Source organism: Rutidosis leptorrhynchoides, chromosome 7, assembly GCF_046630445.1.
Source record: "Rutidosis leptorrhynchoides isolate AG116_Rl617_1_P2 chromosome 7, CSIRO_AGI_Rlap_v1, whole genome shotgun sequence".
Lineage (NCBI taxonomy): Eukaryota > Viridiplantae > Streptophyta > Magnoliopsida > Asterales > Asteraceae > Rutidosis > Rutidosis leptorrhynchoides.
In genome coordinates this window covers 10,621,772-10,649,347 of record NC_092339.1, presented here as the reverse complement: position 1 = coordinate 10,649,347, position 27,576 = coordinate 10,621,772, and the positions used below count along the sequence as shown (strand labels likewise).

Genomic DNA, 27,576 nt, shown 5'->3' with positions numbered 1-27,576 from the left:
CCAATTTTTGCTTTGGTTTTCCCACACCAAACCCTGCCTTTTGTTTGTTGTTATCCTTAGACACACCCTTCGTTGCTTTCTTGCCGACTGTTTCAAAACCATCTTCTTCCTTAGACTGATTTGCTTCGGAATTAGTAACAACTTTCGGACACTGATAATCTGTGTGCCCAAATATAGCACAACACGCACATCGGGGAGGCTTCCATTCATATTCCACTTTTAGATTACATACGGATTTACTCTTCCCATTGATACTACTGATTGCCAATTTGATATTCTCTTTTAACTCCTTATTTGACGAAACTTCAATCAATGCTCGAGCAAAATTAGGCCTCCCCCATGACTCTAAACACATAGTACTCGTATATGAATCCAATCTCATAGGAGCACCAATATTTGATGCTATGACGCTCAACCCGATCTCAGTAAATCCTGCAATAGGGATATCATGTATCTTCACCCAAATCGAGACACGAGTTAAATCCTCCTTTGTTAATGGAACATCTGGAGACCATGAGTTAAGAATTATAGGAGTTGAGCGAATAATCCATGGGCCCGATTCTAGCACTCCTTGCAAACCTGTTTCTGATGCAAACTTAAAAAAGAAGAAACCCTTAGAGTTCATCATTATTTTTTCCAAATCGAACTTCTTCCATACATTAGTAACATAGGCTTTAACAACCGGATTTGCCACTCGTTTGCCTAGAAAATACCCATAAAGAGTATTCTTATACCGTTCATTCACTTCCAGAATAGAATCCAACGGCAAATCAACATCTATATCATCATCTAAACTAGTAGAAGGCTCAATGAACCTAAAATTCACTGTCTTTTTTCGAGAACTTAATCCCCCAGCTGCATGAAGATATGAACCAGAAGGCATAGTAATACCCTCCTTTGAACCATTCAGACCTATTAGTTTATCATTATCAAGAGAATCTAGATCAAGATCTTTGTTCCTTAGTGAATCAATGTCACCAAGTTTCTTTCCACTCTCCTTAACAGTAGGATCTTCATCCTTAACATTGGAATCGATCTATTCATCAGAAGAATCTGAAGCCGTCGCAACACTTTTTTTATTGTCACCCATTTTAACAGCATGAACCTTTGTTGCATCTTCATTAGTATCAGATGGTGACGAACGAACACTTGCCGCAGCTCTAGTCATCGATTCCATTTGATTTTCATCCTTCGTCTGTGACAGATCAGCAACATCCGATGTACCCTCATCATTATTCTTCTCAGATTCACGCTTGGAAGATGCATCGTCGTTCACATCGATCATCTCTTCGCCTCCAATTGTTCGACTGCGCAGCACCTTTGCAACCGATTGCGAACCCTTCTTCTTATTGTAATTACCACCCGAGCTCTTACCTATAACCAAGAGTGAGCCACAACAACATATTAAATGATTATAGAACAAAGAAATCGATCAGAAAAACTTTGGGAAATTTAGATCGGGTGTATCATTTCCATCTTCAATAAAATGGTTTAGGATATTTGCAATTTCAACCCATATGACTTATTCAGAATAGTTGCCCATTTGATAATTATAAAACGTTGCCTTGTAATCACGTGAGCAGCATGTGTCCAGAAACTTTAACAGACGTTTAAGCAAATGTAACAGAGGGACCAAATTGAGACTTAAAATGGCATTTAAGGACTATTATAAATGATTTTGAGGGAGAGGGACTAAAAAAAAGAAAATTGCCAAACACGAGGACGAATTTGGGAATTTTGTCTTTATATAAACCTCGAAGACTTCTACATCATAGTGCCACATGCAGAAATGGTGAAATTACTTTTAATAGTAACTGAATGAATAATAATTACTCATTTACTCCGTAATACAGTAATTTCTTTTATACTCCATGTTAAATGTAATATTACTGTATAACTTACACTGTTACACGCAGTATTGAGAGATACAATCATAATTCATACATCTTCTTCACAAGACCATGACATCTTTCTCCATTTTCATCTCAGAATTGATTGAATTAAGTTATCATTTCCTGATACTTTTTATCTCCTTTCTACTTAACTGCTCTAAGATAAGAAACCCTACCATTTTCACCATTTTTTTATCTCCCTAAATCATGTCGGACTCATCTAACCAAATGTGTGCCCTAAACCAGCTTCCAACAGACCTAATCGAATCAATTCTCCCTCTTCTGCCATCTAAATCCTTAGGCCATTTCAAATCGGTTTCAAAATGATGGAACTCACTGATTTCAAGTCCCAATTTTATCAAAACCCATATTATTAACTACACCAAAAACAACCCCAATCTTAACCCTACTCACTTGATTTTAGTTTCTGAAGATTGTGAGTCTCTCTACTCGCTCGAAATAAAACAACTCAATACGCTAACCACAGTAACTGCTATAAGCCTGAATTTCCAGGTACCAATGTTTCAGATTCTAGGTTCTTGCAACGGACTTCTTTTATGCTATGATTTTGATTATAACCCCTGTTTAGTTAATCCAATCGCACGAAAGACCTTGAAAGTTCCAGAATTATGTAGAAAAGGTAACGATAATTTATATGGATTTGGTTATGATTATTCCACGGATGATTATAAAGTAATCTCCATTTCTCGTATACACGTTTCAGATTCTGATCCTCACAGCTCTTTTGTATGCGTCTATAGTTTACGTAACAATTCATGGAAAATGTCGTTGCCTAACTACCCTTACTATGTTTATACTCCTGAACATTCAGTGGTACCACTTTTAAACAATAATCTTCACTGGTTAGTAACAACTAGACAGTCAAAAGATACTATTGCTGCATTTAGTTTAGCGGATGAAAAATTTCATGACATTGGGTTACCTGATGAGATTAATTATGTTTCCAAGCTCTGTGCTCTTGATGGGAAACTAGTTGTTGTTCAGATTACTGATTCTTATGATCGTGAATTCATTAGTGAATTATGGGTGATGGAGGAATATGGGGTTCCTGAGTCTTGGACGAAACGTTGTATCCTTGATGACAATATGGATCTAGAATTTGACTTCTTTGCTCAAGTAAGCAATCGGGATATTTTGTTGACCAAAAGTGATGTGCCTAAAATTTCTATTTCTAAATACGACATGGATGAAAAAAGATTTACAAGTGTAGCAGTTGAAGGGTGCCAAGAAGAATTCGTACGTTGTGGTACGCATGTTGAAACTCTTGAATCACTTGAACGTTTCCGTTAGAGCCACAATTATTTTATTTCAGTAAATGACAATATGGTTTATCCTTCACTACTTATTTAGACCTACTAGTGGTAGATTCGTGTTGACATGTGATGCCATTGTTGAAAATCTGGTAATAGATATGGATATAATGGATGTATTAACACCTTAAATAAATTTCGAAAGATGTTTTGATAAATTTTTAACAATAGAGTCGATACCATTGATAGCTAAAATTCAATAATAGTACTATAAACTTGGTTTGTACATACATATGTCAGCCAGTTACAAACTATTAAGTAGCTAAGGTCATACTTTCGAAGGTGATAATGTACTTCTCTGCGACATGGTGCAAAGCCTTTTCACTCACAATTTCTGAGTAACCTAGAAATATATGAGAAAGTAATCATTTTTTTCTCTTTATTTTACATTCTCTTGTTAGTTACTCAATACTGTTAGTCTTTAAAAAAAGTTGAGCTTTTTGGCTTTAAAGGTGAGCTGTGGCCACATTTTCTGAACATTGCAAGGGTATGCCTCATAACAGCCACATAATATATATTTCAGATGTGTTTGTATTTTCCTTTTTCTGTTATGTGACAAAAAATTTACCAAAGATTTGCATACTTTGAGTTATTTGGTATTGTACACAACACGAAAGAGATGCTGTATTCAGTGAGCTGCGGCCACATTTTCTCACCTTAGCTTACAAGGACCCTCTCCAAACATAACGGGCTCCACCCGTTTCCATGAACCGAATTGTGTATTTTGACCACGTGCATGAAAGGTTCTACCTTTGTTGTAGGACATCATATCGTTATTTCTCCCAAATTTTGTATTAGGATAGTCAGAAAAAGCGTTGTACTTGCTAAATGAACTTTTTGATGAGTCATCAAAGCCGTTTGTATAACAACCACTTCTTAAATTATTCATTGATAATGACAGATTACGTGCCATATCTTCAACGACTCTCTCTAGGCCCCACACTATGTTCTCTAAAGTTACCATACCATTACGAGATCCATGTCCTACACAAGTAAAAGCTAATTATAGATTTTGTCTATAACATTATAGTCTATAATAAGTGAATGGGTCAAAATTGACAATACTAACTGCAATTTCTATTTGGGTCGGTGTTCATACCTGTAGCATGTTCTTCAGATGAGCTTGTTGTTTTTCCACAAAAATCAGCAGCAGGTCCTTTATGTTTCAACCAATCCACAAGTTTTTAATAAACAAAACTACTCCAGAATTTATGGTATCCATGTTCTCATCTAAGATTAAACAATTTTTACAAATAGAAGCCCATAAAGATGATTTTAACTTCAGAAATTCATGATCTTTTTACATGAAATTTGTTCCCAGTTGGGAATGTTTTGACAGTTATTCTTTCTGATTCAAACCTTATTGGTGAAGGAGAACATAAGATCGTGTCATGTATCAATCAGTCTTCAAACAATCCTCCTTACACCGTGTCATGTATCAATCAGTCTTCAAACAATCCTCCTTACACCCCAAAATATGTAGACACAGTGAAAGCTTTAATAAGTTTTATGCTGTTATAGAGAGAGGAAGCCATAAATTATTGCAGCGAAAGGTGACACTTGAGGTAAGCGAAATTTGTGACATTTTTGTTCATATAACCATCTGTTCACTAAATCACTTTTTATAACCTGTCAAAACGTTCTAAAAAGTTTAAAGCTTTAGGGGCCTTTGACCATCCATAGCCTTTAACCGCAGACCATACTTCAGCCTCGGTGAACAGCTTCTTCACTTGTAATTTTCCTGGATTCAACTTGTTGAAGACGTGGTCTGTTACACTTTGTTTCCTGGATTGCAGCAACAATAGGATTCTCCTCCATTACTATTTTCTTGAACCATCCCACTTTCCCTTCTTGTCTGAAACCACCAATATTTATAATTTTATAGATTGAACTTTCATCATTTATATTATTATGATTGAACCAGGTTAAGAACTCGCAGCGCTGAATTTCATACTTTCGCTTATGACTTTCTACTTGTTTTAAGGAAGCGGTCTATTTGTGAACGGTATTTGATAAAGCTGAATACAGTCTTTGATATATCAAGACATCAAGACTGATGAACAAACATAATAGTCAGTACGGATCATTACAAGTTCCTTATTAATACAAGGTGTTTTTCATTTCATTACAAGGCTTACGCCATTTTAGTCGTAACTTCATGAAGAATAACTGTTGTGTCTTATATACAATGATTCTGTCTTTGGGAGATCTAGCTGTCTACCGCATCTTCTAGCTGTCAAAATATTCTTCAATCATCCATAAGTCAAAATAGGTAATATTTGACTTTTGAGGTCATAAACTATCCTTCAAGATCAAATGCATACTCTTTAGCTGAAATTGTCGTCCTTTAGTCCCTATATTGGCTATGTACACACCAGTATTTAAGAATGACTGTGTTCCCGTTTCCACATTATTAATCACTGTAACAAGTGGACATATTCTATTAAACAAAGTGGACACGACTTGACTTTAAAAGTAAAATTCTTAAAATTTAAACAAAACACATATTGGATTACCTTAAAAAAATGTTTACACTTATGTGATCAGTTAAACATAAACGTAATACGTACCTTAAAATTGAAAACTGTTTGCCATAATCCAAAGTTACATACTCCGTATAAATGAAAGGTTTGACTTAAAAAGTCAAAGTGAACATTATTTGTGTAAGACAAATGTAGCAATTAACTATCAAGAGGGGGTTTGACTTGAACGCTTACTATTTGAAGCCCGTGGTGTAGGAACGGGTCCATTGAGCCAATAAGTAACCGTTGTCATCAGCTAGTGAAACCGCAACATTAGAATTTGCAAGTAGTCTAAGAGTGCAAATGCCAAACGCTAGTCTTCTTGTTGGTTTCAATGGGTTGTTATTAGTTTCCACCAGGGCCGTCTCATTAATTTACGAGGCCCTGTTCGAAATATAAAATAGGGCCCTAATAAATGTTAAACTTTTCAATACATACATATACATATACAAATAATACAAAAAAGCTATCAATATATATTAGAACAAATCATTTTTGTTTTATGGCTATGAAGTTTTTGTCTACTTGGATATATAGGAAAAATCAATGTATATATATATATATATATATATATATATATATATTAACTTTAGGCCTTTTTTAAAATTTAAGTTTCGATAGTAATAAGTGTTGGATTAAAATTCAACTGAAAAGCAATATAAATAGAAGAGAAAATTTGGGATGCACAGCAATGGGGTCCCACTTATATAGTACCGACAAAAATTAATGGATTTTATATACGGAGTATCATACTTACATGGCTTCTTTGACATTATTTATGTTTGGGCTATATTCACATTAGCCCTTAGCAGCATAGGAACTGGATACTAATATGGACTGCACTATTTTGGGCCCCTTGGGATATTGGGCCCTGTGCACTTGCACAGGTTGCACAGCCCAATATCCGGGCCTGGTTTCCACCAGTTCGTTTTCGGTCACACGGGCAGCTCTTATGTCTGCCTGGGAGTTTTCATCTCCATAAAGCTTCGGGTGGCCGGAATAGAGGTGAGCATCTGGTTCAAGTTTACCATATGAGCTATGGTTGCAGTGTGTGCAAGTTGTTAAGAGTAATATGAATTTTTAGGTGTCCTGAATGCAAAAAAAAATGATGGGTTTTACTGACCACGAAATGGACATCCTAAAACTAAGGGTATCTATGTAAATTTACTCTTAAATAAACCTGGATTTTTTTGGCTAAAGATACAAAAACTCATATAGAAACGAAGTCGTTTTCAAAGAGAAAACATCAACAATCGGGAGATGCAACAAACGAGGGACAAATCGAGGCTCGAACTTAGAAAGCTACATAGAAACTGTCGAGAAAAACTATATATAACCAAGCCTTGTCCCTCAACTATACTAACTAACATCAACCTAGCTAAACAAAAGAAGCAATCACGAGACCAAAACTGCAACAAACCAAACCAAATTAAGGAGCAACCTTCTTTAAATAAATATGGATGACCTCTGCATATATCGTCGAAGTTATTACAGAAAATAATTAAAAAAAATTAATATTAATTATTCTTTAAAATATGTACTCCGTAATATCTTCCCTTTTCGGGGGAAAACGGATAAATTTTATAACACAAAGAGATTCATAAGAAATGAAACCTCCAAGGACAAACAAGCCATTACAACCAAGCAAACAACTTGCCTTTAAAAAAAGGGTTACACGACATAAAAATAGCTATTGAATGCGAAAAACGAAGATGGAGACCAATCTATCCGGCAGCCGGAAATTAAGCACCATCTAAATAACAAAAAAGAAAAAAAGAAAAAAAAACAACCTTCCACATACAAACACAGAGCTCAAGCATCTTTGATAAAAACGTTGAAAGCTTCCATTTCCGCTCATTGATCCAATTTTTTTCACTCATTTCTTGGCTTTTTAGGTTACACCGATACGGTAGACGGACCAATAGAATTAATAACAATACCTTTTTGGGCACCCTCCATATTATCCATTATATTTTTGAACGCTGAAAAGACTCTATCACAACTTCTCCGCTTGATGTTGAAGCAAAAGGTTTTTTACTTATATATTTATCAAATTTGGACGCCACATAATTGAAACAAATTCGGCCCTTAACCACACTCGGATTCGGCCCATCAAGATCACCAATACTGGGTGCCGCTTCTAATGGGCCCAAGGAAATAGGAAATGATTCAATCGGCCGAGAACAGGAGGGCATAATGGCATATCAATCCCTATATCTTTCGCGTTGCTATTGCGTTCAGAACACCCCAAATTAATAGGCAAAGGCGAACCCTTATCATTATATATATCACTAGAGAATATACTTTCACTATTCACAACATTATTATATTGCTAAAGGGTAGTATCGACTTTTTACCAGTGGCTGGAACCTTCTTCTTTAAGAGTATTGTGGTCTTTTTACTCCTAGCGTACCAGTTGACCTTTATGATCCTTCTATAACCTTCTACTTCATTCTGACATCTTCCACCGTATCAATTGAACCCCAACATTTTCTTCACCTGCTTTTTCTCGATCCTTCTCACGCAGTGGCGATTTTAGGATTATAATTCAATGGGTCATTAAATTTTTTTTCAGTACTAAATATATTTCAATGCTATTTTATTGGTAGTTTACTTTCAAAAAACTGCAAATTTGAATAATATAAGGAGTCCGAGTAGTTAAATTTTGTGGTGTGCTATACAATTTAAAAGAAAAAAATATAAATCTAAAAAATATACGGGTACTGGAGTTTAAATTTAGTGGCGTCTATACTACAATTTTATTTTGGGGGATGATTCTCACACACACTTTTTTGATCCTCACACACCAATTGAGTATTATTAGAAGAGTAAAAGGTTAAAATAAGTGTACGAGGATCAAAAAAAGTGTGTGTGAGAATCATCCCCTTTTATTTTTAAGGTATTTTCTATTAAAAATTTTGGTCACCGCGTTCTCTAACTAAACTCGCCACTGTTCCCATGGTTGTCATCACCTAACAAAATTTACTCATTTTCAAAGGTTCCAATCTCTCACACGTCCCCATCGTCGCCGCCATCGTCATCGGGCTAACCATCGTCGCTGGCCTAATCACCGTTATCTTCTTCACCTCTTATCGTGACGATTTGGATATTGGGAATACAGACAGGGTTTTGTTTTTACGATTGTGATGCAACTATTTCAGGATTTCGAGGTTGGTATCTTCGCTACTGTACATTCCATGGTATTATTGTTTTGAATGATTCGATTTCCGTTGTAAGTGTTTTTTATTTTTATTAGTGATCGGCGAAGCAGTAACCCTACCATTTTCACCATTGTTACGCCCAAATCATGTCGGACTCAGCTAATCAAATGTGTGCCCTAAACCAGCTTCCACATGATCTAATTGAATCAATTCTTCCTCTTCTACCACCCAAATCTCTAGGTCGTTTCAAATCGGTTTCAAAAGGATGGAACTCACTGATTTCCAGTCCCAATTTTATCAAATCCCACATTCTTAACTACACCAAAAACAACCCCAATCTTAACCCCACTCACCTGATTTTAGTTTCGGAAGATTGTGAGTCTCTCTACTCTCTGGAACTAGCACAACTTAATACCCTAACCACAGTAACCGCTAAAAGCCTGAATTTTCAGGTACCAATGTTTCAGATTCTAGGGTCTTGCAACGGACTTCTTTTATGCTATGATTTTGATTATAACCTTTGTTTAGTAAATCCAATCGCACGAATGACCTTTGAAGTTCCAGAATCTGGTAGAGAACGTCACAATGATTTGTATGGATTTGGTTATGATTCTTCTACCGATGATTATAAAGTAATCTCCATTTCTCGTATGAGCGATTCTAATTCTGATTCTTACAGCATATTTGTAAGCGTGTATAGTCTACGCAACAATTCCTGGAACATGTCATTGTCTAATTTACCTTACTATGTTGATTGTCCTGAACTTTCAAGGGTACCACTTTTACACAATAATCTTCACTGGTTAGTAACAACTAGACAATTAAAAGATACTATTTTTGTATTTAGCTTAGCGGATGAAAAATTTCATGAGATTGGGTTACCTGATTCAACTAATTATGTTCAATGGGATTTTTCTGAGCTCCGTGTTCTTGATGGGAAATTAGTTGTTGTTATGCGTGCTAAAACTTATGCTTCTGAATGGATTAATGAATTATGGGTGATGGAGGAGTATGGGGTTCCCGAGTCTTGGACTAAACGTTGTGTTCTTGAAGAAGATATGAGGACAGAATTTGAATTCTTTGCTCAAGTTAGTAATCGGGATATTTTGTTGGCCACAAAGTGTATGGATGAAATTTCTATTTCTAAATACGATATGGATGAAAAAAGATTCACAAGTATAACAGTTGAAGGGTGCCAAGAAGAATTCTTAGTGTATGGTACGTATGTTGAAACTCTTGAATCGCTTGAACGTTTCCGTTAGAGCAACCCTTGTTTTATTTCAGTAAAGTGTATGGTTCCAGTATGTTTGATCTACAATATATATCTAACATGTTATCAGATATTTTTGATATTATGAATGACAAAATTTATGAACATGTGGCCATTATAAATGACGATATGGTGTATCCTTCTCTACTTATTCACATGTATAACATAGAACATCATCTCATCTAATCCTATTCACCAAACTACTGCTTCTTTAAGTTCAAACTAATGTGATATTCAACTTTTTAATGTTGAAATTTTGTACATACTTTTGTCAACGAGTTACAAACTATTAACCGATCCTTTCGAAGGTGATAGTGTACTTACAGTGGCATGGTGCAAGCCTGCTATGACGATGAATTCGTTGAATGAAGAACAAGCTTTGATACATTAAGACACCCTTTTACTTGCTTTGAGTGAACTAGAAATATATAAGAATGTAACCATTTAATTTTTCTTTATCCTACATTCTATTTTTAGTTAGTTAATACTGATAGTCTTTAAAAAAAGTTGAGCTTTGTGGCTTTAAAAGGTGGGTTGCGGCCACAGTTTCTAATAAGTGCAAAGGTATGCCTCATAAGAGCCCCCATATATTCATTTCAGATGTGTTTGTATTTTTTTTTTTTTTTTTTTTTTTTTTTTTTGTTACACGACAAAATAATACTTCGAGTTATACGGTATTGTACATAACATGAAAGAGATGTTGTATTTGATGAGCTGCAGCCACGTTTTCTCACCTTGGCTTACAATACTTACGCATTGTAAGTGTATGCCTGATAACAGCCACCAATATACTTATATACATATACATCTAGGATCAAACAATTTTCACATATAGAAGCCCGTAAAAGTAATTTTCACATCAGAAACTAATGTGATATTCAACTGGCAAGAGACCATTATTTATATTTGTAATTGTATACATTCTAATTTCCATAAGAATGCGGAAACGTGATTGGTCCATGCGGGCGGTTTCTACTGTATAAAGAGTTTTGTGTATTTGAGCCGACATGACCCGGTAATAACATAGCCCATGGAGCAGAAAGTTGTTATTTTAGCCCAGCCCATGAAGCAGATAGTTAATGGAATACACGTGCGGTTCTGTTATGTTTCCATATATGCAGGTCAGGTATATTATAATTATTTTTTTTTTTAACAGATAGCAGTTTCTAATTTGTTCTTTTACTAAAAGTGTTTAAGCGTCATCTTCTTCGCTGAAGGAATTCTCGACTGAACAGGTTAGTTATTGTACTGTCCTTATTTTCTCTTTTCAATTGTATGCGCATTTACGGTTTGTTAATTTATCATCCAACTCCATGCAACACAAGTATTGTTTACGTTACTGACTTGCTGCCTGTTTTTCGTTGTTGCATAATTGTGTTTTTTCCTTCTTTTTTAAAGTGTTTGATTCAGTATTTTTCATGTTCTTGGATAATTTTTGTTATCTTTTTTACTTTCGCTTTATGCAAATAATCTTTCTCAGATGTTTTGGTGTGTAGATTTTAAGGTAACTTTCTCAGATGTTTTGGTGTTTATGACTTTATGTTGAAAAGGCTTAGTTGTTTCGATTACAACATGTAGTGGATGTTCGGTATGGCTTTATTTCTGGTATGCAGATTATTGCTCTTAATTGTTTTATATTCACGTTATAACTTATAAGGTAGTGTTTTCTATTTTTTTTTTATTTTTCGTATTGTGTTCTAACCTTCTTTTGTATGGTTACTGATGATGTTATCTGATTATGAATTTGTTTCCTAAAAGGGTATCTTATTAATTGAATTGAATTGAATTGAATGGTCTAAAAGTTTGTTAAATACTGAATTTTTTATGGCAAGTAAAGAAGGGCATCCAAAAACTGATGCTACTGGGATTTGTTGCGACCAAATTTGTGGCTGAATCGTCGTTATTAGCCAACTCTGGTGTGTATTTTTAGCAATCTAATTTTCAAGGTTAGTAGTTTTACATATGTGTTCAAATAAATAGGTTTCCTAAAATTTACAATGACGAAACGTTTGTCGACAAAGATGGGTTTGTTCATATTATCGAAGGAGACGTAATACTGGGGGATATTCATCAATAAGTCAGGGGTCAACCTGGATAACAGTTATATGGTGCCATACAATTGTTGTTTGTGTTTGATCTTTATTTAACGCACACATTTTGTGGTTGAAGTATGCTCATCAAATATTTATTTCAAAGGGAACTGATCGTGTCGCTGGTCAGATTAGTAGACCTGTTGGCGATTCCTTCGTCGGAAACAAACCCATCTTTGTCGAAGCAAGATTAAAAACTTCATTGAAGCAAGATTTATATATGTGCGTTTGAAGAAGCTTGCTGGCGTATATTCAATATTCAAGCAGAGGATCCAACAAGCAGTGAATAGTAGTAGAACAGAATGAATAAGAAGAAACAAGATTGTCACGCCATTTTTTGTTACTACCGCGGCAATCTCATTGATGAAACAAAGAAAGATCACTTTACAACTACCGTATACTTCCTTAATTCATTCATTCATTATGTACCCATCATCATCATTAAATTAATGCACAAAAATTTCAGGACATTGTTGCAGCGGTTTGCAGCCCTCAATATTTTCGCTCAGCTCTTTAAAGTCAACATAAAAGGAATAGACAGCAACTTTGAATTTGTTGGTAAACCATCAATTGGTGCTTCAGGGGGAATTATTTCGATCTGGAATTCAAAGGTGGTGTTTAAACTAGAGGGCAGTTGACTTTTTTAGTTCAAACTTTCAAAAACTAAATGATGATGATGATGATAATACGCTCCTGGAATCTTCGTGCGACGACGACGACGACGACGAATCGGGTGATAAGGATCAAAGGATCCGTTGGAAGACAAACGCTCTTCGCAACAAACGATTAAAACACAAACGTGAAATAATCCGGGTAAATACCCACGTAAAACTAATGTTACGTAAACAAGAAGAGTATAAACTCAAAACACTTTTTATTAATTCAAGAGGTGGATATCGTTGTGTGTACATATGCAACTATATATAAAGATAATAAAATGACTTATCCTCCAAGGCTAATCCTATTTAGACTCTGACTCTTAATAGGAAACAAATACGTATTATCTAATTAAAGAAAACAAGATAATCTATTAAATAAACAAAATTAGACTATCTATGACTCTTTTATTCGTAACTAACTAATATGGGTCGTCTATTGATTCTTTTAATTCGGTTCCACATCAGTCTTCCTCACCTGAAAAGAACTCGTCCTCGAGTTCCAACTAGAATAAGATGATATACCCGGATCAAAAACAAACCAATAAATGACAACTTGGTGGACAGTACAACTCAAATAAAATGATATGCCCGGGTCAAAGATAAACACATCAGTGACAAACTCATTGTTGCCACTCCAAATTTGTTTGCGACGATCTCTTTCAAAATTATTATGCTCTAAAACCCTTTTACCATTCTCCCCTTCTCGAAAAGAACTCGACCTCGAGTTCTCAATGCACGGTTTATACACGAACAAATCTCCTTTATTAACACTCTTACTTGCATCTATGGAGTTATTCAAATAAGCATATGATATTTTCTTGCCTCCATAATCTTTTGAAATCTCTACAACTACACTTTCATCATGGATACCTTCCGAACTCGCGGCTAAATTACATATGGATAAATTCTCTTCTATTAAATTAGAGCCTAACGAATTTGGATCTTCTTCAACACTAACAACTATATCATTCTGCATCTCCTCCAAAATAATTTCTTTTTCTGGACACGAGGATATATTTTCTGCCTCAAGCTGACTCTCTTCAACTATTTTATTATTTTCTGCCTCAAGTTGACTCTCCTTAACATGTTGATCAAGTTGACTCTCCTTAACAGGTTGACTGTGCTGGTAGAGTTGCGGTTGATAGTATGGATGATAGTAGGGCAGTGGTGGATAGTATAGTTGATGGTAGAGTTGTGGCTCATAGTAAACAGGGCGCTGGTGGTATTGAGGAACACCATATTGGTAGTATTGTTGTGATTCGACCCAAGCATCATAAGTAGCACTTCGGGTTTCTTCTTCAAGCCATCGTTGTTTTGCACGTTCATTGGATTTGTTAACTATATCTAACGTGTTCTTGAGTCTTTTTAGGGCGGTAGAGATCGCGACTTTGATTACCCTTATTGGCCATTGAACAAGAAAAGAAAAAGAAATTTTTTTTTGGATGAACAGTAACGTGAACAGTGATTTCTGACGCGTTTTCTGACGATGAATAGTATTCTGCCGCGTTTTCTGACGATGAACAGTCGCGTGAACAGTGTTCCGACGATGAACAGTGTTCGTGAATCGACCAGTGGCCAAGTCTTACTTCCCGACGAAGTAAAAAAATCTGTGAAAGTGAGTTATAGTCCCAATTTTAAAATCTAATATTTTTTGGATGAGAATACATGCAGGTTTTATAAATGATTTACAAAATAGACACAAGTACGTGAAACTACATTCTATGGTTGAATTATCGAAATCGAATATGCCCCTTTTATAAAGTCTGGTAATCTAAGAATTAGGGAACAGACACCCTAATTGACGCGAATCCTAAAGATAGATCTATTGGGCCTAACAAACCCCATCCAAAGTACCGGATGCTTTAGTACTTCGAAATTTATATCATATCCGAAGGGTGTCCCGGAATGATGGGGATATTCTTATATATGCATCTTGTTAATGTCGGTTACCAGGTGATCACCATATGAATGATTTTTATCTCTATGTATGGGATGTGTATTGAAATATGAAATCTTGTGGTCTATTATTATAATTTGATAATATATAGGTTAAACCTATAACTCACCAACATTTTTGTTGACGTTTTAAGCATGTTTATTCTCAGGTGATTATTAAGAGCTTCCGCTGTAGCATACTTAAATAAGGACGAGATTTGGAGTCCATGCTTGTATGATATTGTGTAAAAACTGCATTCAAGAAACTTATTTCGTTGTAACATATTTGTATTGTAAACCATTATGTAATGGTCGCGTGTAAACAGGATATTTTAGATTATCATTATTTGATAATCTACGTAAAGCTTTTTAAACCTTTATTGATGAAATAAAGGTTATGGTTTGTTTTAAAATGAATGCAGTCTTTGAAAAACGTCTCATATAGAGGTCAAAACCTCGCAATGAAATCAATTAATATGGAACGTTTTTAATCAATAAGAACGGGACATTTCACCAAGGTCACGCAATTACTCAACCAGACATTAATGCGCCAGATTATGAAATCAAAGGACAAATTCTACACATGGTAACTAATCAATGCCAATTTAGTGGTGCACCGAAGGAAGATCCAAATGAACATCTTCGTACCTTTAATAGAATCTGCACTCTATTTAAAATAAGAGAAGTTGAAGATGAACAGATATATCTCATGTTATTTCCCTCGACTTTAAAGGGAGAAGCCAAAGATTGGTTGGAATCGTTACCTGAAGGGGCGATTGATACATGGGACGTTTTAGTTGAAAATTTTCTTAAACAATTCTTTCCGGCATCTAAAGCCGTGAGACTTCAAGGAGAAATTGTTACGTTCACACAACAGCCAAATGAAACTCTATATGAGGCATGGACAAGATTTGGAAAGTTATTGAGAGGATGTCCGCAACATGGTTTAGACACTTGTCAAATAGTACAAATATTCTACCAAGGATGCGACATCACTACAAGGAAAGACGTCGATGTAGCAGCTGGTGGTTCCATTATGAAGAAAACTTCAACTGATGCTTATAAAATTATTGATAACACTGCTTTCCACTCACATGAGTGACACCAAGAAAAAGATATCGTTAGATCATCTAAAGCAGCTAGAGCCGATTCTAGCCATGACTTAGATTCCATTTCCGCAAAGATAGATGCTGTCGAGAGACGAATGGAAAAGATGACTAAAGATATCCACTCAATACGAATTAGTTGTGAGCAGTGTGGAGGACCACATTTGACAAAAGATTGTCTCAGTATTGAACTAACAATGGAACAAAGAGAGAATGTTTCATACATAAACCAAAGGCCTGGAAATAATTATCAGAATAATTATCAACCGCCAAGACCGATCTACAATCAAAACCAGAATTATAACTAAAATGTTCCATACAACAATCAACAAGGTCCTAGTAATCAACAAGTATCCAATACTACTTACAATCAGCAAAGACCTAATTTTCAAAACAAACCACCACAAACCGATGATAAAAAGCCGAATTTAGAAGATATGATGACGAAGCTAGTTGAATCTCAAACTCAATTTTTCACATCTCAGAAACAAACCAATGAACAAAATGCTCAAGCATTTAGAAATCAACAAGCTTCTATTCAAAATCTGGAACAAGAAGTGAGCAACCTAGCAAGGTTGATAGGTGAAAGAAAACCGGGAAGTCTACCTAGTGATACAAATGCTAACCCCCGGAATGAAACAGCTAAAGCCATTACCACAAGAAGTGGTATTACACTTAAACCACCTGAAATACCTGTAATTTCTGATGAAGCTATTCCTACTCCACAAGAACCACAATCTGATCAAGATAAGGAAATAGAACTGGTAGTTGAAAAGGTTAATGAAGATAACACAGTTAAGGTTAAACCTTATGTTAAACCATACCAACCACCACTTCCTTACCCGAGTAAAATGAGAAAAGAGAGACTTGAAGCCGAGCAATCCAAATTCTTGGATATGTTTAAACAGATAAATGTCAATCTTCCTTTCATTGATGTGATTTCAGGAATGCCTAGATATGCTAAATTTCTGAAAGATCTGATCACAAATAGAAAGAAAATGGAAGAACTCTCGGCTGTTACTATGAATGCAAATTGTTCTGCAGTACTGTTGAATAAGATACCAGAAAAATTATCAGATCCAGGAAGTTTCACAATTCCATGTTTTATGGGTAGTCTTAGTTCAATAGAAGCATTGGCAGACTTAGGTGCTAGTATAAATTTAATACCATATTCACTATACACTAAACTAGACCTTGGAGAATTGAAACCAACACGAATAAGTATACAACTAGCAGATCGATCAGTAAAATATCCTAGAGGGATAATGGAGAACATGCTAGTTAAAGTTAGTATTTTAGTATTTCCAGTAGATTTTGTTATTCTGGACATGGAAGAAGATTCTCAAGTTCCTCTCATATTAGGAAGACCATTCTTAAACACGGCTAAAGCAATAATAGACGTGTTCGGTAAGAAACTGACCCTAAGTATAGAGGACGAGAGTGTTACCTTTTCAGTTGATAGAGCAATGCAACAACCACAATCTGCAGATGATACATGTTATTATATTCAAACTATAGAATCACATGCAGAATTGTTAGAAGAATTTCCAGAATTACAAGGAACAGGAGAATGTTCTTTAGGAGAAGGAACTGAACCAATTGATGAAACTGAAATGTTAGCTACACTTATGGCTAATGGATATGAACCAACAACAGAATAAATTCAAATGCTAAAAGAAGAAGACAGATATCGATATAAATCATCGATAGAAGAACCACCGACATTAGAGTTAAAGCCACTTCCAAACCATTTGGAATATGCTTATTTACATGGTGAATCTGAATTACCTGTAATTGTATCGTCTTTTCTTACTGAAAATGAAAAATCTAAACTCATTTCTGTGCTAAAAGCTCATAAACCAGCCATTGCATGGAAGATTCATGACATTAAAGGAATAAGTCCTTCGTATTGCACACATAAAATCCTTATGGAAGAAGGTCATAAAACGTATGTGCAACGCCAACGAAGACTAAATCCTAATATGCAGGATGTTGTTAAGAAAGAAATTATTAAACTGCTGGATGCAGGTTTAATATATCCAATCTCTGATAGTCCATGGGTAAGCCCAGTTCAATGCGTACCTAAGAAGGGTGGCATGACTGTCATCACAAATGAGAAAAATGAGCTTATTCCTACTAGGACTGTAACAGGATGACGTGTTTGTATTGATTATAGAAAATTGAATGACGCCACCAGAAAAGATCACTTTCTCTTACCTTTTATTGATCAAATGTTGGAAAGATTAGCCGGAAATAGTTACTATTGTTTTCTTGATGGTTTTTTCGGATATTTTCAAATTCCAATAGCACCCGAAGACCAAGAGAAAACTATATTCACGTGCCCTTATGGTACTTTTGCTTACAAAAGCATGCCATTTGGACTTTGCAATGCCCCTGCAACCTTTCAAAGGTGCATGATGGCGATTTTTCACGACATGATAGAAGAATGCATGGAAGTTTTCATGGATGACTTTTCAGTCTTCAGTGATACATTTGAATCATGTCTAGTTAATCTTGAACGAATGCTTATTAGATGCGAACAATCAAATCTAGTACTTAATTGGGAGAAATGCCATTTCATGGTTAAAGAAGGCATCGTTCTTGGACATAAAATTTCAAAGGAAGGAATTGAAGTGGATAGAGCTAAAGTAGATGTAATTGCTAAACTTCCACATCCCATCAATGTTAGAGGAGTTAGGAGTTTTCTAGGGCATGCCGGTTTTTACCGACGTTTCATAAAATATTTTTCTAAAATTGCCACTCCTATGAATAAACTCCTAGAAAAGGATGCTCCATTCATCTTTTCAGATGAATGCATCAAATCTTTTAATATACTTAAAGAAAAACTCACTAATGTGCCGATCATGATAACTCTAAATTGGAATCTACCGTTTGAACTTATGTGCGATGCAAGTGATTTTGCAATGGGAGCCGTTTTAGGACAAAGGATTGAAAAACGATTTCAACCTATATATTATGCTAGTAAGACGTTACAAGGAGCACAAACAAATTACACAACTACTGAAAAAGAACTCCTTGCTATTATCTCTGCTTTTGACAAATTTCGTTCATATCTCGTTCTAGCTAAAACGGTGGTCTATACCGACCATTCTGCTCTTAGATACCTATTTTCGAAACAAAATGCCAAACCACGATTAATCCGTTGGATCTTACTCTTACAAGAGTTTGATATTGAAATCCGATATAAAAAGGGAGCAGAAAATCTCGCCGCTGATCATCTTTCTCGTATTGAAAATCCCGAATTAAAAGTTCTAAATGAATCAGCCATACAAGACAACTTTCCTGATGAATATCTATTGAAGATAGATTATAATGAAATTCCATGGTTTACAGACTATGCAAACTACTTAGTATGTGGATTCCTTGAAAAAGGATTGTCGTACCAAAAACGAAAGAAATTCTTTAGTGATATAAAACACTATTTCTGGGAAGATCCACATTTGTTTAAAAGTTGTCCCGATGGAATAATACGCCGATGTGTATTCAGAAATGAAGCTAGTAAAATCTTAAACCATTGTCACACAGGACCAACAGGAGGGCATTATGGGCCTCAACTAACAGCAAGAAAAGTTTACGATGCTGGATTCTATTGGCCTACAATTTACAAAGACGCACACCTTCTTTGCAAATCCTGTGACGCATGTCAAAGGGCCGGAAAAATAAGTCAACGTGATGAAATGCCACAAAATGTCATTCAAGTATGCGAAGTATTTGACATTTGGGGTATTGACTTTATGGGTCCATTTTCAAAATCTCATAATAATCTATACATTCTCGTTGCCATTGATTATGTATCTAAATGGGCGGAAGCACAAGCTCTCCCAACTAACGATGCACGAGTTGTAGTCAACTTTTTAAAACGTCTTTTTGCAAGATTTGGAACACCGAAAGCTTTAATAAGTGATCGGGGAACTCATTTCTGTAATAATCAACTTGAGAAAGTTCTCAAAAGATATGGAGTAACTCATAAAATCTCCACCGCTTATCATCCACAAACAAGTGGACAAGTTGAAAATACCAACCGAGCTTTAAAACGTATTCTAGAGAAAACCGTAGGATCAAATCCGAAGGAATGGTCCATGAAATTGGAGGATGCACTCTGGGCTTTTAGAACAGCCTACAAAACTCTAATTGGAACCACACCTTTTAGACTCGTTTACGGAAAAGCATGTCATCTTCCAGTAGAAATTGAACACAAAGCATTTTGGGCTTTGAAGACATGTAATCTTGATTTACATGAAGCCGGACGTCTACGATTAAGTCAACTAAACGAATTAGAAGAATTAAGACATGAAGCATATGAAAATTCGTTAATCTATAAGGAAAGAACGAAGAAATGACATGATAAAAGAATCAGAAGTTCAAAAGAATTTAAAGAAGGAGACAGAGTTCTTCTTTTCAATTCACGATTCAAGCTATTTCCTGAAAAATTGAAATCAAGATGGTCTGGATCATTTATAGTCAAAAGAGTTTTCCCATACGGAACAATAGAATTAATAAATTCAAATGGGATTGAATTTAAAGTTAATGGTCACAGAGTTAAACATTACATACATGGTCCGATGGAAGTTGACAACGAAGTTAATCACAATTTCAACACCACATCTAACTAAGTGTGGGGAGGTTCGAATCTTTTTAGGGTAATATGTATTTCTGTTAGAGTTAGATTTTCTGTTTTCGTGTAGTTCTCGAAAATGGAACCCGAATGGTCTTTCCCTAGCAGACCCTAAAGAACTAGTCTTCTCCCCCCATTCTGAATTTTTTTTTTTTTAGATTTTTACGAAATGAAGACTTCCTGTGAACTAAACCATGGTCTAATGCTACACGCTTTGATCACTAAACGTAATAATGACACCCTTCCAAGTGAATTGGTATCATTAATCAGAGGTAAATTGGACGGAGTAAGAAAAGAATCGAGAAACGAAAATAATAAGTTACAATTTGGTAAAGGAAAATCAAAATCCGCAGCGAAAAGGAGAGCTCGACACCTTGAAAGATGTCACAAATGCGGAAAATGGTCACACGAAGGTAAATGTTCAAATAATCAAACCTATTCAAACACCGAATTTGTTACTTTATGCAGAGATGGACCGTTCATATGTTTAGAAGAAAAAACGTTGAATGCTCGAGGTTACGCCTATGTAGCTATGGAAAACCAATTAGTCCGACTATCTTATGAGTGGGCTAGAGCATATCACTAAGAAATCTATCTCACAGGTAAGTATGTACAGTTTTTATTTTTATTTTTATTTTTAACCTTTTGATAATAAACACTAATTTGTTCGCTATAAAGTATTAAATTGGTATTCGATAAAATTAGGTCTTGCGACTGAAATTATTGATATCATACAAAAATTTATTACATCACTGCGAAATTTACCGTTTATTCTTAAGGTATAAATATCTTTAATCAATCAACCTAAAATATTTCAAAAATTCGTCATGAGTTAAACTAGGTTATGAAACCGAAATTACTTTACCGAAAAGAGGGGCGCATATTTTTTGATAATATTTGATTGATTAAAGTGGGATAAAAGCCAAAAAGATTTTTAATTTTATTTTTACTTTGTTTTTAAAATTAATATATAAATATTAAATTGATATTTTAAACTTTTTAAAATCAATATATTTAAGTTTGTAAATATTTGGAAAATTAATATTTTTAATATAAGTTTGTATGTATAAAACCAAAAATATAATATAAGTTTAGTGTGAATTTTTAAATTTTATTAATATGAATTTTTAAAGTTATGCATTTTTAGATTTAAGTTTGGTGTGAATTTAAAAACAAAAATGTACTTTATTTTATTAAGTTAAAAATATGATTTTTAAAATTCGTCGTGAGTTGAAGACTAGGTCGTTGAACAGAAATTGCTCTACCCAAGGGAGGGACGAGAACTTTTATTATCATTATTTTTAATCTTATTGACTTAAAGTACGCCAAAAACATTAAAAAACCAAAAAAATCTTTGCTTTTAAAATAACGTTTTAAAATGACGAAATTTTAAAATTTTGTCGAGGGATGGACTAGGTCAACGTACCGAAACAACCTCATCCTAAATAAAAAAGGAAAACAAAATTTTAAATTGCTCCATAAATTGTTTTATTATTAAAGGTTTTATATGTTTAAAAAAAAAAAACAACCGCACTCGCGGTACTTTGTGGGTACCCACATCCGCACTCGCGGAGGGTGCAAACCCCATACTAGATAACTGGTCGACCAGACCAGTTTCAACACACCACACCCAATTTTTTTTTATTTTTCTGCGAAAAAACCCACAAAACCACTCCAAAATTCGCGATTTTTCACCGATAAACATCAAATTTTTTGCTAAAATCATGTTGAGAAGGATGTTACCAAGAAGTTACTCAAGAAAATCGGTAATTTCTACATCTAAACACCATTTAATTCGGGTTATTAGTGTTCTTGAACAAAAATATACCTAATTTGATTTTGATGATTTCTAGTGTAATTGTGTTTAAATTGATCGTATATTATGTTTGTATAACCTAGATTGATGCTATTTAACATGATTAGAAGCCTTAAACTTCAATTTTTGAGTAATCCAGGGTTTGTGTTCTTGAGCAAAATTGGGGCTTTTTGATATAAACGGGTTATGGCCGAATTTTGTTGTTAGTTTATACTAAATTGAGTAGTGTAACATGTTTAGGTTGCTAAATGATCAAAACTTTGATCCTAAACATGATTTTCAAAAATTAAAGTAGACTTTTTGAGTCAAGAATGCATGAACTCAATTTAATTAAAATGAATGCCAATTGGAACTTGTTTAATTGCTAGTAATGATTATTTTGACATGTTATTTGAGATAAAAGCTAAAGATCATTGTATACATTCTCATATATGTTCATTTGTAAAAGTGTAGAATTGTTAATATTATGAAAATGTGTATAAAGTTTAATATAGATTAAACATGTCATTGTAATTGTTTTGATTTATGATTTTGCTAACACTAATGCATATTTGGATGCACAAAAATTGTGTTTGATATGTTTTGCAGACTGAAAGGGGTGAATCTTCATCCGCATCTCAGGCTCACAATGCTCCTCCTGAGAATGCAGCAGAACAGGAGATTAATGACCTATATAGACAAGAACTACCACATCGATACATTCCATATTCAAATATAGAATTGGCAGATTTACATCCTAATTTAAGGTTTGATCGACATTGGATAGATTATCCAAAATACCAGAGGAACTTGCACACCCTTCAGTCTAATGTTGTTGAAGTACCTAGAGTCATAGATTGGGAACCATTAGAAATAGTTGGATTAGCCGGTCCAATCAGAGAATTACTTACACAAAGGTATGGTAATTCTAATTTTACTGATTGGGAACTTTTGTTTAATATACGTAGACGTGTGTATAGAGAATGGTGTGTGGAGTTATTGTGTAGTATTGAAATAAATGATCGGGTATCTACCTTAACCGATCGTAGTTTTATTAGATTTTTATTAGGAGGAGTGATGGGCCATATGTCTCTACTAGACATGGCTCAGGCTTTGTGTATATATACGCCTGAGGAGTTGGCATCTACTGATTGTCAAGGGTTGATACTTAATGGTAGGAGAATTGATGAGAATTTTGATATGAATGGTGTATGGAGTAGAATGACTAGGCATACACGATTTCGTGGGGGGAATAACTCTTATACTGATATTGATAGAGCTGAGCTAAGAGTAATCCATAGGTTCTTAGCAAATTCGATTACACAGCGAGGTAAGAACAAAGAGAAAGTAAATGAGAATGATTTATTTTATCTCATGTGTATTCGAGACCCACAAAGCGCTGTGAGTATACCTTATTGTGTGGGTTATTACTTATCAGATATAGTTAAGAGTATAAGGCCTAATGGGATAATAGGAGGTGGTATCTTTGTTACCCTAATTGCTGAGTATCTCGGTGTCGATAGAAATCGGGGGGGATTAATAATTGCAGCACCGGAACCCCGTGATACAATTGGTTTAAAAGTATATCATGGTGCTAAGGTTTTAAAGAAAAAACATAACGCTGCAGCACCATATGAGGGCTCGCACCCACAGGTCGAAAGAGATCAGCAGCAAGGTAACGCGGGAGGGGGGAATGAGATGACAGAAATGCAACTTTTTATGGCTCATCATGAGTATGAAATGGCTAGACAATGAGCATTTCAAGATTGGCAGTATCATCAAAACCAAATCATGAGTCATCGTGCACACATAAATGCAATTTACATTGCGACTTCAATGCCCGTATTTCCTCCTTGGACTATACAGACCCGACCACCGTACCCTACATATAACCCAGCTCAAGCATTCTACAGTACATACGGCTATGAATGGGATCCATACTGGCACCAGCCTTATCAACCCTGATTTCTTTTATTTTTATTTATTTGATAACTTGTAATTTTATACTTTTAATATTTCTTTTGATATTTTAATAGTTTTTATTTTCTAACTTTTATTATTAGATTTTTAATAATTTTTTAATGTGGGGTGATATACCCAACTTCAAAAATATGTGTATATATGTTTGTAGTTTTTCTCATGTACAAAACAGGGTAAAACAGCGCATTTTCAAAGACTGGCATTAAGTTCAGCAAAAGCTAGTACTTTTGACGACAAAATGAAAAACAAATGTGATGTAACAACAAGACGGAATGAACAAATGATGTGCACCATTTATCATTCAGCAAACAAACGCCAATATGTTTGGAAACTTTGGTAAAATTTAATCATTTTTCTACGCTAATCACCCTCAATAATTTAAATTGTTACTGATTCCTTGCAAATGAGGGCATTGCAAGATCTTAAGTGTGGGAAGGGGTTAAATTCTTTCGGATTTTTAAAATTTTTTGACTTATACACTTGGTTACCATTAAAAATACTAGTAATGCAGTAGTTGTATTAGAATCTAGCGCTCTCTGAAAATAAAGAACAGCCCTAGTCTTATATACTGACTACCCAATTCTAGTAAAATTTTCAAAATTTTCAATTAAATGAACTCAAAATCATGTTTATACATATTTATGAACGATAAAACTAGGTGTTAACACCGAAATTATTGTTACCTCGGAAAGGACATAAATTGAGAAACAACCCAAAATGTTAGAATTCATTTAAAATGGAATAGAGGACAATAAAAAGGCAAAGAAAGGAAAATAAAAGTCAAGTGTGGGAAAATTTACCAAGTTCTTTAAAACATATATCACATATTTTGTACAAAGATACTTTTGTTTTGGACAAAATTAACCATTTTACTCGGAAAACTGTAATATATTTGAAAGAAAGATGGATCTACACGATGAATCAATTCCATCATTAAAAGGAAGTAAAGTCTTTCGAAAAAGACACGCGCTTCTTGATTTAGGTCAGGAAGTTGTCGTCCAGACCAGCTGTAGGTTGACGAAAAATCTAGAAAAGTCATCACTAAAATCAGCAGGAAATCCACGGACCTCAGCATCAAACAGGGTCGCCAAGTGGTCAGACTTATCCTAATCATGAGAGGATATGTCTTGTAAAATGGGGAGGACGCCGTGCAAATTAGCTTGATAAGACTAATGAATCAGATCCCCAGAAAAGGATAATCTCCTTAAAAGATCAAAAATCAGCTTTTAAGCCTGATATTACTCAATCCTAGAGATTGACCTTAAAGATTGAGAATTACAAACTCATGGAATTCGATGATATCTAAACTCGAGCTTGAACGAGAAAATATTTTGATCAAAATTACAAACCGATTTGTTTTCTGAAAACCCTATTTTTAATGCGTTCATTACCATTGAACGTAAAATCCTAGGAATTCACTTGGAATTCATTAGGTCACCTGAACCAAATCGGGTGTCAACCATAAGAATGGTGGTTGCATAGCATGGTCGAAGACAGGACCTTGTGCCAGACCAAAAAATTATAAGGGTGAGCTTTACTATTGCTCCTACCAAGGATAGTAATTGCATCTGACACGTTATAGACCATAATTAAAAGCATGTCAGGGGACATTGCCTTAACAGTTGCTGGTTCAATGCTTTTCTTTACAACCGGACGGTAGTTTACCGAAAGGTAATATACGGAGCAAGTATACTGGACTTGTTGCTTTCCCAATACAAGGTTAGCAAGTGGGTGACACAAAACCACAAGTTTTGAGCTAAAATTTTCAAATCTGAAACCCACCAAACCCACAAAAACAATTTGCAAACACCGGTGAAGGGTTATTCCGGAAAACTTATCTAGGGTAAAAGCTAGATTTAATTTTCAAAAGATCAAATGTTTTCATAAAGATCCAATTTCCTTAAGGATCTAAATTTTTATAGTCATGTGGGACTGTAAACCACATCGTTACTACCATTGTTTATACCGCCGTATAGAAATCACTGATGTACAAAGTGTGAAGAATAAAGAAGTGATTCTAGTATTTTTATTTCAAGACTATATTGCTTGAGGACAAGCAACGCTCAAGTGTGAGAATATTTGATAATGCTAAAAATGAACATATATTTCATAGCATTATCCCTCAAGAAAGACAAGCTTTTAGTTGCAACTGTTCTATTTACAAGTGATATTCGTTTAAATAATAAAAGGTGAAGACAAAAGACAGATTCGATGAATTGAAGACGCAAACAACCAAAAAGCTCAAAAGTACAAAATACAATCAAAGTGGTTCAAATTATTGGTGAGAAACGTCTCAAAATTACAAGAATACAAGACGTGAAATGCAAAGTACAAGTTATTAAATTGTACGCAAGGACGTTCGAAAATCCGGAACCGGGACCAAAGTCAACTTTCAGTGCTCGACGCAACGGACCAAAAATTACAAGTCAACTATGCACAAGAATATAATATAATATATATATATAATTATATATATTATATATATATTATATATATATATTAAAAAATACAGCAGCCCATGTTTAAATCAAGAGATGAGCTGTATTCCATACCTCCGCACTCGCGGTACTTTTATGAAGGAAACCTCAGCACTCGCGGAGGTCTACAGTGAAGTCAGGATCTATAAATTCAGCATTTTCGGACGTTTTATTTACACATATATTTATTTTATTTTCTTTTTCTTAAAAACCCCATATACCAAGTATCACTCCAATTAGTAATCTCAATTTGTAATTTTAATTTTAAGTTAGTGATAATAATAAGGTTGGGTTAGTCGAATGTTTTAAGGTCTTGTAAGTCGGAACTCTGTCCGTGTAACGCTACGCTATTTTTAACCACTGTAAGTTATGTTTATGTTATTTTCATTAATGTCTCGTAGCTAAGTTATTATTATGCTTATTTAAGCCGAAGTAATCATGATGTTGGGCTAAAAATATTAAAATTGGGTAATTGGGCTTTGTACCATAATTGGGGTTTGGACAAAAGAACGACACTTGTGGAAATTAGACTATGGGCTATTAATGGACTTTATATTTGTTTAACTAAATGATAGTTTGTTAATTTTAATATAAAGATTTACAATTGGACATACCTATAAATAACCATATACACTCAATCGAACACGATGGGCGGGGTATTTATATGTACGAATAATCGTTCATTTAACCGGACACGGGAATGGATTAATAGTCACTAGAAT

At 34.7% G+C, this 27,576-nt stretch overlaps 2 protein-coding genes across 2 annotated transcripts; both read left to right on the top strand.

Moving 5' to 3' along the window:
* Positions 1–2,675: 2,675 nt before the first annotated feature.
* LOC139858933 (F-box protein CPR1-like) lies at positions 2,676–3,203 on the top strand. The gene has a single exon (XM_071847764.1). The coding sequence runs from the start codon at positions 2,676–2,678 to the stop codon at positions 3,201–3,203; it is 528 nt and encodes a 175-aa protein (XP_071703865.1).
* A 5,498-nt stretch (positions 3,204–8,701) lies between these two features.
* On the top strand, positions 8,702–10,952 carry LOC139858277 (F-box protein CPR1-like). The gene is made up of 2 exons (XM_071847142.1): positions 8,702–8,915; positions 9,002–10,952. Exon 2 carries the CDS (start codon positions 9,053–9,055, stop codon positions 10,166–10,168), a length of 1,116 nt encoding a protein of 371 aa, XP_071703243.1. The 5' UTR covers positions 8,702–8,915; positions 9,002–9,052; the 3' UTR covers positions 10,169–10,952.
* Positions 10,953–27,576: the final 16,624 nt, after the last annotated feature.